The 15,026-nt window shown below is 41.2% G+C and overlaps 1 protein-coding gene across 27 annotated transcripts in view; it reads right to left on the bottom strand.

Annotated features, from left to right (window-relative positions):
* Nucleotides 1-15,026, bottom strand: part of AOPEP (aminopeptidase O (putative)) — a 427,206-nt gene that overhangs the window by 312,084 nt on the left and 100,096 nt on the right. For 24 of the 27 annotated variants that reach the window (XR_015170185.1, XR_015170180.1, XR_015170178.1 and 21 more), the window contains 2 exons: nt 9,595-9,748; nt 1,948-2,193 (listed from right to left, as the gene is read on the bottom strand). Coding sequence is in view for 18 of the 27 variants with exons in the window: in XM_086416943.1 (XP_086273069.1) it covers nt 1,948-2,193; nt 9,595-9,748 (400 nt within the window). In the remaining 9 variants the exon portion in view is untranslated. The remainder of the gene's footprint in view (nt 1-1,947; nt 2,194-9,594; nt 9,749-15,026) is intronic. The other 3 variants (XR_015170186.1, XM_086416952.1, XM_086416954.1) reach the window with 1 other exon arrangement.

Genomic DNA, 15,026 nt, shown 5'->3' with positions numbered 1-15,026 from the left:
GAGTGGTAACTAAGCCCAGGAAAACATCTAGACCAGGGCAGACTATTTCCACAGTCTAAAAAGAAGGAAAAAAATGATATTTGACAACCAACCACAAATTTTTAAATGTACGGTTCTCCTGTTTTTGAGCATAAAAGCAGTCTTGTTTCTACTCAGTTATTATCACCATCACAGCTTTTGACATTTGTACCCAGTACCATTTGGCCATAGGATACTTAGGCTTATTACTTTAAAGAAACAGATTTAAGCATGTTTAAATCAATTTAATACTGCAAAAAGCAGCAAACACACAGCCTACCTGCCTGGGCAGGCAAACTTAAAAAGAAAAGCTTTATAGATTGGCCTACAGGTCAACAAATTCTGGTTTTGGCAGACTGATGTCAGGAAGGAGTTGTAGAAAATAAGTTTCTCTGTATGAAAACTACTTGGCCTCTGGTTCCCTCAGGTCAGAACTTGGAACTGTTAGCAAACATGCCCTGAAAAACTGCAACTCTCATAAAGTGCTAAAAACTTCCAAATAAATGCAGTCCCTCAAAACTGTGTACAAATAAGAAACATTTAATGAACAACCCTTCCTTTGCCAATAATTCCACTCAAATTAAGTCCAGCAGACTCTTCAAAGGGACCAAGGAAGCCCCCTTGTTAAGACAAATTCTATATATAGACAGCTGAGACAATTACATGAGGCACATAACCAAATACATATAATTATCCTAGTTTTTACATTCCCATTATCTTCATGAATATAGGATAAAAAACAGTCTAAATGACCTTCTCAGACCTCCTCAAGGATTAAGACTAGCCAGCTAGCTTTTTAAAAGTATACGTGTGTAGTACAGATCAAAGGCAAATGTTCTGGTCAGTTCTTTTCTACTCATGGGTTTTACTAAGAATGTGTGCAGCTTTCAGGGAAAACACCACAAATGACAGCTGTTCAAAAGCATGGAAATTAATTGGCAGCAGGAATTTCCTTGACTAATAGGGAAAAACTTAGAGTCACATGTTTTGATGAGCTTATTTCTCCCATCCTTAGTCAAGCATATTCACTTGTTAATGATTAAGATTTTCAAACAGAAATATAACCAAGAAAAGCCTGAGTACATAACCAAGTAAAATGCTGAGTGAAACACAGCTCCCTATTACTGAATGAACAACAGCATTAATGAATGGATTTTAGGCATAAATTACACACAGGGAAAGGTCCAACATGCAGGTCTTGATTTTCCATATGAACTAAATTGGGAGGACAATAAGAATAATACAGTATATTTATTATATTAAAAAATAGTAGCCAGACAAGTGACCCCCTGAACCTCCCCTAGTAAGCCATCTGCTCTGAGCTGTTTTCCTAGCAGCGGTGATAGATTTACACTGATCCACCCACAGTCTCTCTGACACAGGGGCTCTCAAGTCGTTGCCCTTGTGACCAGTGCTGAGAATGGATGAGACAGCTGGACAGGATTACGCGGCAGCCTGTGCCCTAGAACCAAGTTGTGTTGACTCTGCCCAGAGCTATGACCTTGGGCTCATTAGCATTATGCTCTTACCGCCTAAGCTAACTAGCCCCTGATTAGCCACGATCCAGCATACGCCACTCTGGGAGCGCAATGTGTTCTCAATCACAGCAACAATGTGAGTTGTTATTTTCAAGGCAACTGAATTGAGCCCATGACATGCAAAGGCTCATGCATGGTGGAGTGTGAGATGGCCCTTCCAATCTATCAAATGACTGCTCTGACAGCTCAGAGAAAGCAAGAAATAATCAAAGAATTTCCCGGAATCTCCCTGGTGGTCCAGTGGTTAAGACTCTGTGCTTCCACTGCAGGGGGTGCGGGTTCAATCCCTGGTCTGAGAACTAAGATCCTGCATGCCACATGTGCCAAAATTTAGAAGAAAAAAACAAAATTCCAAAGCATGTTCTCCAGCCACCACAACAGAATAACATACCTGGCCATCCCTAGACTTGAAAAGTTGGCAGGGACAATGAGTATATCCAGCCTGGAGAATGGGTGTGTTCCCAGGACAGAGTGTGCTGCAGAGAGGCAAGGAGGGATTAGCGGCAGAAGGGTCTCCTGGCAGGCACCCTTCAGGCACGCTGGAGCAAAGACGCGATGAGGAATGATCTTCTGGGTGGTGGCAGAAGCCTTCTGGAAGCGGCAGGGGTATTCCATGTGACCACAAACGCCAATATACCTGAGAGCAACATGAAATAAATAGATGCATTTTATGGTAAATTAGGTTTATTCCTCTTTCCATGGAGATGAGGTACTTATACAGACATAGACAACTTCCAGGAGACAGTGGTTCTAATGGACTCATAAGCAAAATAGTTCATTTGAGTTCTTGTCTTGTTTATTTCTATAGAGTGGTGAAAAAATTACAGGTCAAAACACTTATCAAAGTGCTGAATTGATTATCTTCAATCTAAGCTAAGTGGAAGTAGTAAAATCTTGTTTTAGAGTAAACAGGGAGAATCTCTAAGATTCAAAACAACAAAACAATCCCCCAGCAAAATAAAAAGCAATTCCTATCCTTAGAAATGTGCTTTTCAAATGTCACTATGGGAAAAATCTTTTCCAGTTCAGAATAATTTGCAATTTAGAAGGAACAGTGCAACCAAGTTAAAGATCCCACTCTGAAATGTCCTAGAATAAAAGATGTAGACTCGGTGATGTATCCTGTGAAACAAATCACAATGCCATTTCGAGATTTTCAAAAGAATATAATCCATTTTACTGAAAAGTAACCTACAATAACTGTTCTTTATGAAGGCCCTCAAAAGTTTTGCTGTTAAGGAATATAGGAGCACTTTGATACAACACTTTCCCCAATCCACTTTCAATACAAATTTAACTGAATCAACCTTTTAAGGAAACAGATCAGAGCCCGGCCCACACCATCTCACCACTGTGGCAAAGGTGGAGCCGGAAAAGAATTCCTAGAACCTGACTCAGAGGCCTCAAGAGAACGTATCTACCCAAAGAAACCAACATCAAAGGAAACTATTTTTTCACCTGCTAACACAGCCTTTATTCAAACAGAATGGGAAGTCCCTCTAATTTGATACTGCAAATTATAATTCTAACTGTAGGTACTTCTTCACAATGAATATTGAAACACCTTAAAATGTTGGCACATCCCAATATGAGCAGACTACACCAATAACTCCTTTCCACGTGCTTAAAGTGCCGTTCACCCATCCGAGGCTAGCACTGCCCAAGAAGATCCCCACCGCCATGGAGATAAGCCTCACTTCTGCCAGCCTGGGACACAGAACACAGCTTCCTGCACCAATGATATTTTACCACAGGTTAGGGTAAGAGAAGTGGGTGGAGACTCATAAAAACTTCTGAGAGGATAAAGTGACAGGAAGAACTTCATTACTATTGAACATTAGTCAAAGTCTCTGGATTAATAACCTTGCTTTACAGACAGAGTGAGTAGAAATGCCTTCTGGTAAACATCTAACTGAAAAGGCTGCAACTGTCCACCTAATAACAAATACTGTGTTGGTACATCAATTCAATCCAAAGTTAGAGAATAGTTTGGGGTAGCCAAAGGTACACCCCCAAAAGCTACTTTGTTGAAAAGAAAAAAGGGGTGAGTTAAATTTTCTCTGGACAGGAATGACACTAGCCAAGGTAATGAAAGTCATTCCAGTTGTGTGAATTACCACTGTTTTTCATAATCAAAGCCTGAGAGAATGTGCAGGACTTTAAGGCAATCTAGCTATAATCAAACTAAGTGAGACCAGAAGACTCCCAATAAAAATGGAAACGGCATCAGGGAAGCCACACATGTGTTCCTGTTGAGGGGCGGGGGCGGATCAGGAAACCGAGGCTTCAGAGGCTGGTCTCAGGCTGGCTAGCTGACCTGAGTCAGGCAACTCAGTATCTGGGGCCTCTTTTTCCTCATCTCTAACACTCTCTCACACAAGTGGCTGCTGGGGGAGGGGAGGAGTTGCTTGGAAGGGGATGTGAGGGAACTCAGGGGGTTGATAGAAGTTCTCTGTCTGGTTTAGGGCACATACAATCATCAAAAGCTCATCAGGCCAAACACTTAGAATCCGTGCACTTTGTTGTATGTTAATTATGCTTTAATTAAAAACAGAGAATCTAAAACAGTTTCTAAGATTTCTTCTGGCACTGCGATTCCATGACAACCCACCACCACAGGAGCCCCTTTTACGCATCAGCCATGTTCCTGAAATGGTGAGGTGATACTGTACTTTTATAAGGTCATGAATGGTCTCCCACAGAAGCAATATTAACCCAATGATGCCATATCTTCCTTTCACACTAACCGTCAGTTATTAATCTCTGTGTATGTGCCTGCTGCAATACATTCTCAGTATCACCAACAAATCAAGAATTTGTAAATACCAGTTCATTGTGTCCAGACTTGTATCAGAGTAAATATTTTAATAGTACATATTATTAATAATGCCTGATGATTAATAAATAATCTGTAGTATTAAGTAAGAATAATAAGCAATAATAAGTCCTACCACAACTGCTATTGAACATTGAGTAGGTGCCAAGCACTGTTCTGAACACTTTATATGCATCATCCCAACTAATGCACACAACATTCTGAAGGGTGAGAGCTATTCTTTTCATCACACTGGGTCATAAGCTCCTCTCTGCTGACCCTTCTGCTCCACATACTTCATGATTCTTCTTGAGTAAAGAGGATCCTGGATTTTTCTCAAAGCTGAGTTTAGCTGGTCTGTGGTTCTCTGGCTTCCTACTCTTCCTTGTATTGATAGTATTAGTGCCCATTAATGTTGCCAGGAGTGGGAAGAACTGGTGAAATATATGTTAGACTGGTAAATGATGGGAAGCTGATCACTGGTTCCCTCTCACACAACTGCTAGGCTAAAATTATTTTATAAGAGGTCTTTCCAAAGAGTAAGAATGACCATGTTTTACTCATAATCACAAAAGTGAAAACTGTCAAGAAGCTCTTCTTCAGGCCAATCTCTTGTTTCAAGAAGGTCCTGTACTAAAACCACTTGACACAAATGTTTTCCTACCACAGGTTCAAAGGGATTGCTAGAAAAGTCTCCCTTGGAAAGCGTACCCTTTACTGCTCACACTCCCCTTCCTCAGTTCAACCTGACAACTTAGTAAATATTTCCAGTATCTTTGCTCTATTCAAGGCACCTCAAAGGATGCTGCTATGTACACACGTATGAATAAATTTCCAACCCTATCTTTGAGGAGCTTACAGTTTTCTTGGGAGAAAAAAAAAAGTTTTAATTCTGAAAGTTACAGTGACATAGGTTACACAATTTATTAACATATTTTAGCAAGCAGCTTAGATGCTTGCTTACCATAAAAATCACAAGTGTTCAAAATGCCACCACCAGCCCCCAGCGAATTGTCGACAGTGATGTTAACATAAACTGCGATGTAGGAGTGTCTGGAAGCTGGATGCATTTTCTCAGGGCATTTAGTGCACTGCAGAGAAAACTGAAATGTGTACAGTAAGAGACAGAAAGCTGAAATATCTTGAGAGAGCAAGGGCTGGAGAAACCAAACCAAGCCAGGAAGATATGAAAAGGTTTGCTCATAGTGAAGGATGTAATGGAAATTGGCATTTTTCCTATGATTTATATATATTTATAATTTACATATTATAAATATATAATATACATATTATGTGGGTGTGTGTGTGAGTTGCTCTGTCGTGTCTGACTCTTGCGACCCCATGGACTGTAGCCCGCCAGGCTCCTCTGTCCATGGAACTTTTCAGGCAAGGATACTGGAGGGGTTGCCATTTCCTTCTCCATGGGATCTTCCTGACCCAGGGATCGAACCCAGATCTCCTGCATTGCAGGCAGATTCTTTACTGTCTGAGCTACTAGGGAAACCCTATATATATATATGTATGTAATTCCTTCTTTTCCAGACTCTCAGAGATAGAAACAGGGTTTATCCTCCAAGGTCCACAAGGGAATTTTCATCACCTTTGCAGCTCTAAAGAAGACCTCTTCCTGCACCAAGTCGTCCCTTCTTTAGGATGAACAGCCTCAATGCCTTTTCTTCTTCGTGTTGCCTGCCTTCCTTGCATTTAATCATTTTTGTTGAGTCCTCTGGACTTTATCCAAGTTTCCATGTTGTGCTTAAACTGAATGGCCCCCAAGTGAAGACAATATTTTAACAAAGGCCTTGAGAGGTTAAACATAACACAAAAATTCCCCTGTGGCTGGAGAAGATTATACTGCAGCCAAATAAAATTGATAAACTTTCAGAAGTTTACCTAAGTGCCTTTTAACTAATGCATTTGCTCACCTAGAATGGGCTAGAGCATGCATGGAGCTGGAGCTGGAAGAGGGAACATTCCTCACATAATTTAGGCCACATGAACAGTGATCAAAAGTTCAGTGACCAATACTTTGGCTAAGTCTCTGAGACCCAGATGAAATTTCAGGCAAATGCAAGCCTGTGGTGTATAAAGCCCCTGTAAAAGTTACATTTACAGGAGTTGAACTGGTGGTCTTGGGAAGGTTTGAAATAGAAAGGGTAGGGTGGTGGAGGGGGCGGAGATGCTGAGGGAGGCAAGGGGACCAGATGTGAATATAACCAAAAACACCACTGTAGTTGGCACTTTAGAGCACCTTTGCTGGCAAACTTAGCATGGAGCCAAAGATTTAATGGATAAAAACACAAAGCCACCCTTTGATGACTAAAGACAGCACACATGGAGCACGCAGCCAGGGAAGGATTAAGCAAATGTAAGCTATTATTTTATCAGCAGTACATTTCTGATGGACAAGCACAGTGATAAATGGAGGGAAAACTTAGTCATAGCATGTCAGACACAGAGGGAGCGTGGGAGGGACTCCATTCCACAGGCCTGTGTTTCCATACAAGGACGTGCTTCCCCAGAGTGGCAACTCTGACCTCTCTCCACAGCTGATGGGGTTGGCTTGCCACTTTGGGCTTTCTCTTTTTCCATCTGCTTGCCCACAGAGGGGTTACTTTTTGGCTGTTCGGCAATCTGTGTGCATCTGTCTTGTGGAGGCTGGCAGAGGTCCATCTGGGTGGGTGACTGGGTGGGTAAGTAAATTTGTGTAATTTGGAAATGTAGTATTAGAATGTCCACTGAGACTATGCACCTGAGCACTCCCTCAGTCCAGCTTCTGTCAACAATAAAAGCTTTATTTTGCTTTTCTTCTGTCTGTTTCTAAATTGGTTCTAAACTCAGGAGGACAAAAGGGGAATCAAAATTACCCCTTCCCCTAAACCCCAAGAGGAATTTCAGATATCATCTCTTTCCAGAATCTCCACTTGATCTGTCCATATCCTGCTCCCATCACAACTATAGATGCAAGAAGAGTGAAAAGCCACTGCAGTTACTTCTGGGCAGCAGAGAGCAATGACCGCTGCCCACTCTCCTCCTGTGTGTCTCTGGGAATATGGCTGCTGCTGCTGCTGCTAAGTCACGTCAGTCGTGTCCGACTCTGTGCAACCCCATAGACGGCAGCCCAACAGGCTCCTCTGTCCCTGGGATTCTCCAGGCAAGAATACTGGAGTGGGTTGCCATTTCCTTCTCCGGAGAATATGGCTAGAAGGACAAAATAACAAAGTTCTATCTTTGCTTTCTCCTCGTTTCCTAGGGCACACATTTCCTGATGCACACCTCCCCTAAGAGTCAATGAGCCCTCAGGGTGTAGATGAAGAGCACAGTGATTCTTCACCACAAAGAATCTGAGAACCCTGAACAAAGACTTTCTTCTACAGAGAAGGGAAATATGGCCTGCCCAAAGAGACATAATCAATAGAAATGGCTCCTTCAGCTTCAAAGGCAATGCTCTCAACTTCTGTTTTCTGTTCTAACATGATAGATTCCAATCAATGACAGTGGGAAGGTAGATCAGACTCCAGGTGAGGTGTGGATGTTACATGTAGCCTTTAAAAGTCCTCAGGCAAGGTTCTGAATCACCTCTCTAGGGGGTCAAGCTGAGATGTGAATCCATGTGTTGTAACTCAATAGGGATATGGACATGAAGTTGCTGTCTGAAGCTTCTGTATCTTTATGTGAAAAAAGGAGATAATAAAGCCTATCAATCTAATAGGCTTATCCTCAGGACTAACTGAGATGACATTTACATCAAGACCCTCTCTGACTGCAACACCCCGTGGCTTCTGTATCATTAAGGCTAGGCTAAGATATGCTGCAGTAACAAATAACCCTGGTGTTTCAGTGCTCAATGGAAAAAAGGTTATTTGTCAGTCATACCAAGTGTGCTGTAAATCCAAGTAATTCTCCAGGGCACCTGTCCTCCTTGCTCAGAAATCTGGGCTTCATGAACCTGCAGAGTGAGGCCTACTCTGCGATCTCAGTAACAGAGGAAGAGAGGACCAGAGGGCAGCACAGGCAATTAAATGTTCCCATGTGAAAGTAAGACATGTCATTTCCATCCACAATGTTCTTCCCTCAAGAGTACATAAATAAAGCCCAATAAACAATCTAGGATCCTCTACAGAGCTCAGGGCAGACAGTCCTGACAGACAAGTTACTGAGCAGATGGTAGAAATTTCTTCCCTCCCTCCAAAAAGCAAATGCGGGCAATAAGTCATGCCTATGTTAATAGAGGCCTCAGTGGCTTTATCTCCGAAGGGTACTGACTACTATTGTCACTGTGGTAAGAATGAAAGAAACCTAGCAAAATAAAACCCAAACAAGAGAAATTTCACTAAGAGCATATCTTAGTTGGTTTTCAAGGATGAAATGAGCATCTGTATCATTGCTCTTCACCGAAAGGTACTGACTTAGTGACTTTGTGTCTATAGGAAAAAAAGGTTAAACTGAGGTGGGTGTCAAGGTCATCCTGGAACAAAGCATGATGCAACACACACAATGAGCAAGCACACTTCTGTGCCTCTTATGTGCATTCTCTTTCCTTTTGGCTCTGAAAACTAGATATAGCTGAAAGCCCAGGGAGGGGGCTACAAGTGAATATCCAAAGGCCCACACTAATTTTTAAAAGCTTTGATTTTCTCTGATCCATCCTGAAAAAGAAGAAATTGCTACTGAAGTTAACAGAGCCCTGACCCAGCAAGATTCTCATAACCTAATGGCCTTCTGACAGCTTCCTCGTGTCCTGAGCTCCAAGGAGGCTGACTCTCCCCACTGAGGGACAGCAGCCCCCACAAGCACACGGCTGATAACGGGCAAGGAATCAAAACAGCAAAGTGGCCCACAAAGTAATCCATCAGACAAGCACCTTCTTTCCATTCAGTTGTGCTTTTGAAAAAATAAGTACCAAAAACCAAAGTTAAAAGCTGTAGAAGGAGATAAAGTATTGAATCTGACGATTCTGTTGACTTAATGAAACACATAAAAATATTTCACCTGACTATCCAGAGGATCTCATATATATTTATCTTTCTTTCTGCATAAACAATATGCCCACATTTCTGCCTCTCAACTCTCTTTCGCTCCCAGTAGGGTTTTTCCTGCTTTGATTAATCATATTTTGGTTTAGTTTCTCAGCAGGAATGACTCACATTCCCAGTGCTTGGAATAAATGCATCATACTGCTCCCTCAAGTGTTTGTTTTTCCGCAAGTTCACAAGTACAAACCTGAAGTCAGCTTCAGAAGGTGAGAAGGATCTCTCTGTTGCCACATCATTTGATGAGCAGATCTCCGGCTTCATTTCTGTCCAGGATCCCACTGCAATTGTGAAGGTGGAGGCTGGCATTGGCATGGTGACGTAGTAATGCCAACTTGAGTAGTCTACAAACAGAAAGAGAAAAACATAATGAGGCCAGTGCATGGTCCTGGACTTTACTCTGTATTTTTTTCTCTTTAGGCACTTGAAGAGCTTGTGTGCTAAGTTGAGATGAGCTAATTCTTGGAGGTGGGGCATTATTCTAGGTCTCAGCAAAAGAGAGATGATGGATTCAGCATAGCCAAGAAGATTTGGATCTCTTCCATGGATCAGTTTGAAGCCCTTCAAGTGAGGCTATAAATAAAGGGTTGAGGCAGTCACTAATAGCTACAAACACATAAGGACAGAGGTTGTATGCTACTATGGGGTCAAGAACATATCTTATCCATATTGCCAGCACAATACTTGGCACAAAAAAGAAGATGCTATGTTGAATGAATGAATAAATGACCATTTCTGTGCTGCCAAACTACTTTGTCTAAATTCAATACAGGTCACTCTAAAATGGATATAGCAAAAAAAAAAAAGAAAAAGAAAATGAGATTGGGAAGGAAAGTATATGGGTTTTAGTACCAACCCTGAAACTACTTATTTACAGAAGTTCAGGTCTTATCTCTCATCCTTTTTATCTGTTAATATATTGGGGTAGTCCCCTTTCCTCATCAAGCAGATGAAAAACAGAGCTTGAGAGGTTCAGGCGAGCCAAGGACTCCCAGCTAGTTTGTAACAGGGCTGGAATTTGTAGCTGGAGCTCCCTACCACAGCCAAAAGTGTACCCCCTCCACTTAGTCCAAACCATAGAGAAGGTTCTTACCAAAGGAACAAATGATTGATAACTTATCACATTATGCTTCTTTTCTTGTAACATGAGGAAATGATTTTAATGTTACTGAAATCTCAATGTATCATTCAACCTGACTTAACGTAATATTTTTTTCTGAGCATGTGTTATAAATTAGTGGTGTTATCTTTAGGGAATCTAGTATCACCTCACATATGGAACACTGTGCTTCACTCTTCATGTTCCCATAGCGGGAGCTACCGCTAGAGTAACACTCCCAGCCTCTCTTTCAGCCCCTGCTAACTCCTTTTGAGGAGCTAATCTTCTCTTTCTTATTTTAAGTTGCTGAGGGTTAAACACTCAAAGAATGGACTGTTGTCATCCAATTTGGTCAATGAGTGGATAAAGTCAATTTCAGAGTTGAAATATTAACAGGCCTACATTGACCAGCAGACTTTTAATGACATTTTTCAAAGTGCTTTACCAGTAAAAATCAGTAATAAAGGTTGGATTTTGCTCTCCATATACTTGGATTTTTTTAATCTCAACTAATCTGATATTACTTTGCCAACAAAGGTCCGTCTAGTCAAGGCTATGGTTTTTCCTGTGGTCATGTATGGATGTGAGAGTTGGACTGTGAAGAAGGCTGAGTGCCAAAGAATTGATGCTTTTGAGCTGTGGTGTTGGAGAGGACTCTTGAGAGTCCCTTGGACTTCAAGGAGATCCAACCAGTCCATCCTAAAGGATACCAGTCCTGGGTGCTCATTGGAAAGACTGATGCTGAGGCTGAAACTCCAATATTTTGGCCACCTCATGCGAAGAGTTGACTCATTGGAAAAGACCCTGATGCTGGGAAGGATTGGGGGCAGGAGGAGAAGGGGACGACAGAGGATGAGATGGCTGGATGGCATCACCGACTCGATGCACAAGAGTTTGGGTGAACTCCAGGAGTTGGTGATGGACAGGGAGGCCTGGTATGCTGCGCTTCATGGGGTTGCAAAGAGTCGGACACGACTGAGCAACTGAAGTGAACTGAACTGAATCTGAACTTTGGAAGATTGGAGAGGTCATTATTTATTACCCTCTGAAACTAACAATTTAGATAGAAAGAAATACATTACAGAACTTCTCTGATAAAAATCAAAATTTTAAATAGGAAACGAAAACTTAAACTTAGGACAAAATGAACAGATCTCAAGTTTGAATAAACAAGATATGCTATCAAGTTTGGAAGTCAATAGAGGAGATACCTGAAGAAGGAATACAGAAGGGCATGCTGCTGGAAACCCTTTACAGAGGCAGCCATTTTCTCAAACTTGCTTGTAAGTTTGATACTGGTTCTGCAAACAGAGTGGCCACTTTTGAGATCACTTTCTCCACAGCTTACTAAGAAGCTGAAGGCAGGCTCCTCTTTAAAGAGAACCAAATCCAGTGATGCTGGAGACAATCTGACGATATGCATAGCTTCTCCTGGGCTTGAAGAAAAACTACAGCTGTAAAAAAGAATGGCTGCTATGATCCCAGGCCAGTAAGAAGAAGGTAGAGACAATCTCAGCCATTGTCATTGACATGACAATCCCATGTCAGTCTTGATAAAAGCCTGACATGGATCCTACATGACATGCTGTACTGAGTCTACCTCCCTAATTTTTCTGCTTTCCCATAACTGCCTCATTCTCTGCAACCTGACACCTCCCCGACAGTTGCTCCAATGAAGAACTTCAATTTGGACTGGACAACACAATGAGAGCTGGCATAAGTTGGGGGATGGGGAGGAGGAGATATGAGAAGAGGAAAGAAGGTATGGGAAAAGAGTGAAATATCCTAGATTTTGAATAGCCTAGGTTTAAAAGAGAAATTTTGAATAACAATACTCTCTGGATCACAGGGCTGTGGTCTGGTCATTCTATCTCTGAAACCTATTTTGGAGTGTTGTTGAACATGGGCTGTTGAACCTTTCTTTCAAAAACTTCAGCTCCTTGGCGGGGGGAGAGGCTCAGTAAATAAACAGCAACAGTGAGGCTTGCAAGTAAAAATGGAAGATTGAATACATATCTGATAAAGAGTTAATATCCAAAATATATAAGGCACTCACACAACTCAATAGCAAAAAACCATATAATCCTTATTTAAAAAATGGATAGTGGAACTAGGTTGCTTTCTCCTAAAATCCAATTAAAGGACAGTAAAAGGATTTTTTTTAAAGGCATAAACCAAAAAGAACAAGGAGAATAAAATAGGAGACAATTATCCACAAAATACTAGAAGCCAGAATGCAGGTGGTAAAAGAGGAAAATAACATGGCAGCTCTGAATCCTAAGTCAGCTGGGAGAAAGACAAGATTCATCTCATTTTATCCCCCAGGTCCTCCCAAAAGGCTGTGAGTAGAGGTGCTAAAGTAAGCAGGATGGGTCAGATGACTCAGAAGGGCTCAGATCCCTGGGTGGCCACCCCTGTTCCTCACACCTGGGCTACCTGTCCAACCCCCTACACATACTAGCAAATAACTGGAGGTTTATCTTCCAGAGAATAAAAGAGAGGGTCTCTGAGAGTAGAATGGCATAGTTGAAGCCAATGAATGGGATTAAATGAACAAATGCATATCAGATGCTGAGACCACCAGCCTTAGGTGTGTGCTGTGCTTAGTAACTCAGTCGCATCTGACTCTCTGCAGCCCCATGGACTGTAGCCCACCAAGCTCCTCTGTCCATGGAATTTTCCAGGCAAGAATACTGGAGTGGGTTGCAATCTCCTACTCCAGGGGATCTTCCTGACTCAGGGATCGAACCCGTGTCTCTTGCATTTCCTGCTTTGGCAGGCAGATTCTTTACCATTACCACCAGTCATTTCCCCCTATTTGACAACCAAGTTTTTACCTCCAGGCAGGAAAATGAAAAAACCTGACAAGCCCAAGAGAGACAACCAAGGATACTGAAATTGGAGGTTTCCTATGACTTGTCTATGATGAAACTTACAGATGACAAGGCCTATGCATTCACTTAGTGCTCCAATTACGTTTTAGTCCCCTACACCCAAATGCCTACAGACAAATCAAGGACCTTTGAGCATCTTTAGAAAGCCCCTAATGCAAAACAGAGAGACAAAACCAAAAAGAAGCAAGCAACTTGGAGGACAGTGACCATGCTAGGAGAAGAAAACTTCAAAACACACCAAACAGATACATACTGAAAGTTCAGAGAATTTATTGCAGTGCTGAAACAAGAACAGTATAAGATGAAAAAAAGAGGAGTTGACAGAGAATTAAAAAAACATGAGAGAAGGAAAGAAAAACCCAATAATAGGAGTGAGATGGAATATAAAGCTGAAATCTCCCCAGAAATAAAAGACAATCTAATATCCAAGTAACAGAAGCTCCAGAAAAAGACATCAGAGAAAATAGAAGGAAGAAAACTGTAGGTTAAAAAATTTGAGAAAATTTCCCCAAATTTAAGGGACCATGAGTTTTCAGACTGAAAGGGCACACAATATCCAGAACACCCGGAACAAGTCCACCTACATTATGATACATCATTATGAAATTTAGAACCCTGAGGATAAAGGCAAGATCTTACAAGCTTCCCAGAAGAGAGAGAAAACAAAAATCACTTACAATAAGGACATTTTCAGACATGTAAAGTTTTTTTTTTTTTAAATTGCCTCCCACACATTCTGTTTTCTGGAAGCTACTAGAGTATGCAAATTATGCCTCAGAAGGAGGTAGTAAACCAGTAAGAGGAACATAGATGATCCAACATAAGAGAGACACAAAGGGAACCTGTAGAATAATGGAGAAGGGCATTCCCAGGAACCAGCTGTGCACCAGCAGAGAGTGTAACGTGCCCTGCAAGGCAGAGTATATGGCCCCAGGAGAGACTGCTTCAGGAAGATGAAACTGAGAGAAAATCTGATGTATCTGAGCATCTGGAAAGATTTAAACAACTTTCAAAGAATCTTGGGGTTGGCAAATACGTAGAAAACCAAGCAAAAGAGAACAGACAATAAGGCTATTATTAATTCCATGAAAAACTAGCATGTAATACAGAAATAATAATATAATCAAAGTTGCACTAGCAAACATAGATATAACAATATGTGATGAATATTGATCTAATCAAAGTTATGTTATTAATTATATTGTGAAGATAAAGTTTTGGGAAGGGAGCATGTGTGTGATGGAGTGGGTAGAGGGAAGGGAAGAGTACCAAAACCCTATCTGCCATAGTGTGAAAACCAATGCTGAACAATCGAGCATCTTACTGAATATTATGAAGATAAGTATCAAATAATCAAATAAAAAAGAAGATAACTTCTGAAGTAAGGAAAATATGCTGGAAGTACTGAGGACTGCTATTTTGGGAAGGGAGTATAATAAGCCCAATTGAACTATCTGAGTCTTTAAATACGTGTATTTAAAAAATTGTTTTAAATAACACAACTGGTCAATTAAAAGAGAATCTTATCAGAAAAAGAACAACATTTTTGGTTCTGAGATACTGTTAAAATGATAAAATATAACTCAGAAGAGGCAATTTTGCGATAAGGAGTAGGCACTATTCTACTAA

Source organism: Bos grunniens, chromosome 8 (assembly GCF_055505025.1).
Source record: "Bos grunniens cultivar Pamir isolate PY7600 chromosome 8, Bosgru_T2T1.0, whole genome shotgun sequence".
Taxonomy (NCBI): Eukaryota; Metazoa; Chordata; class Mammalia; order Artiodactyla; family Bovidae; genus Bos; species Bos grunniens.
Note: the sequence above shows the minus strand (reverse complement) of the source record. Positions and strands in the feature narration are given on the sequence as shown.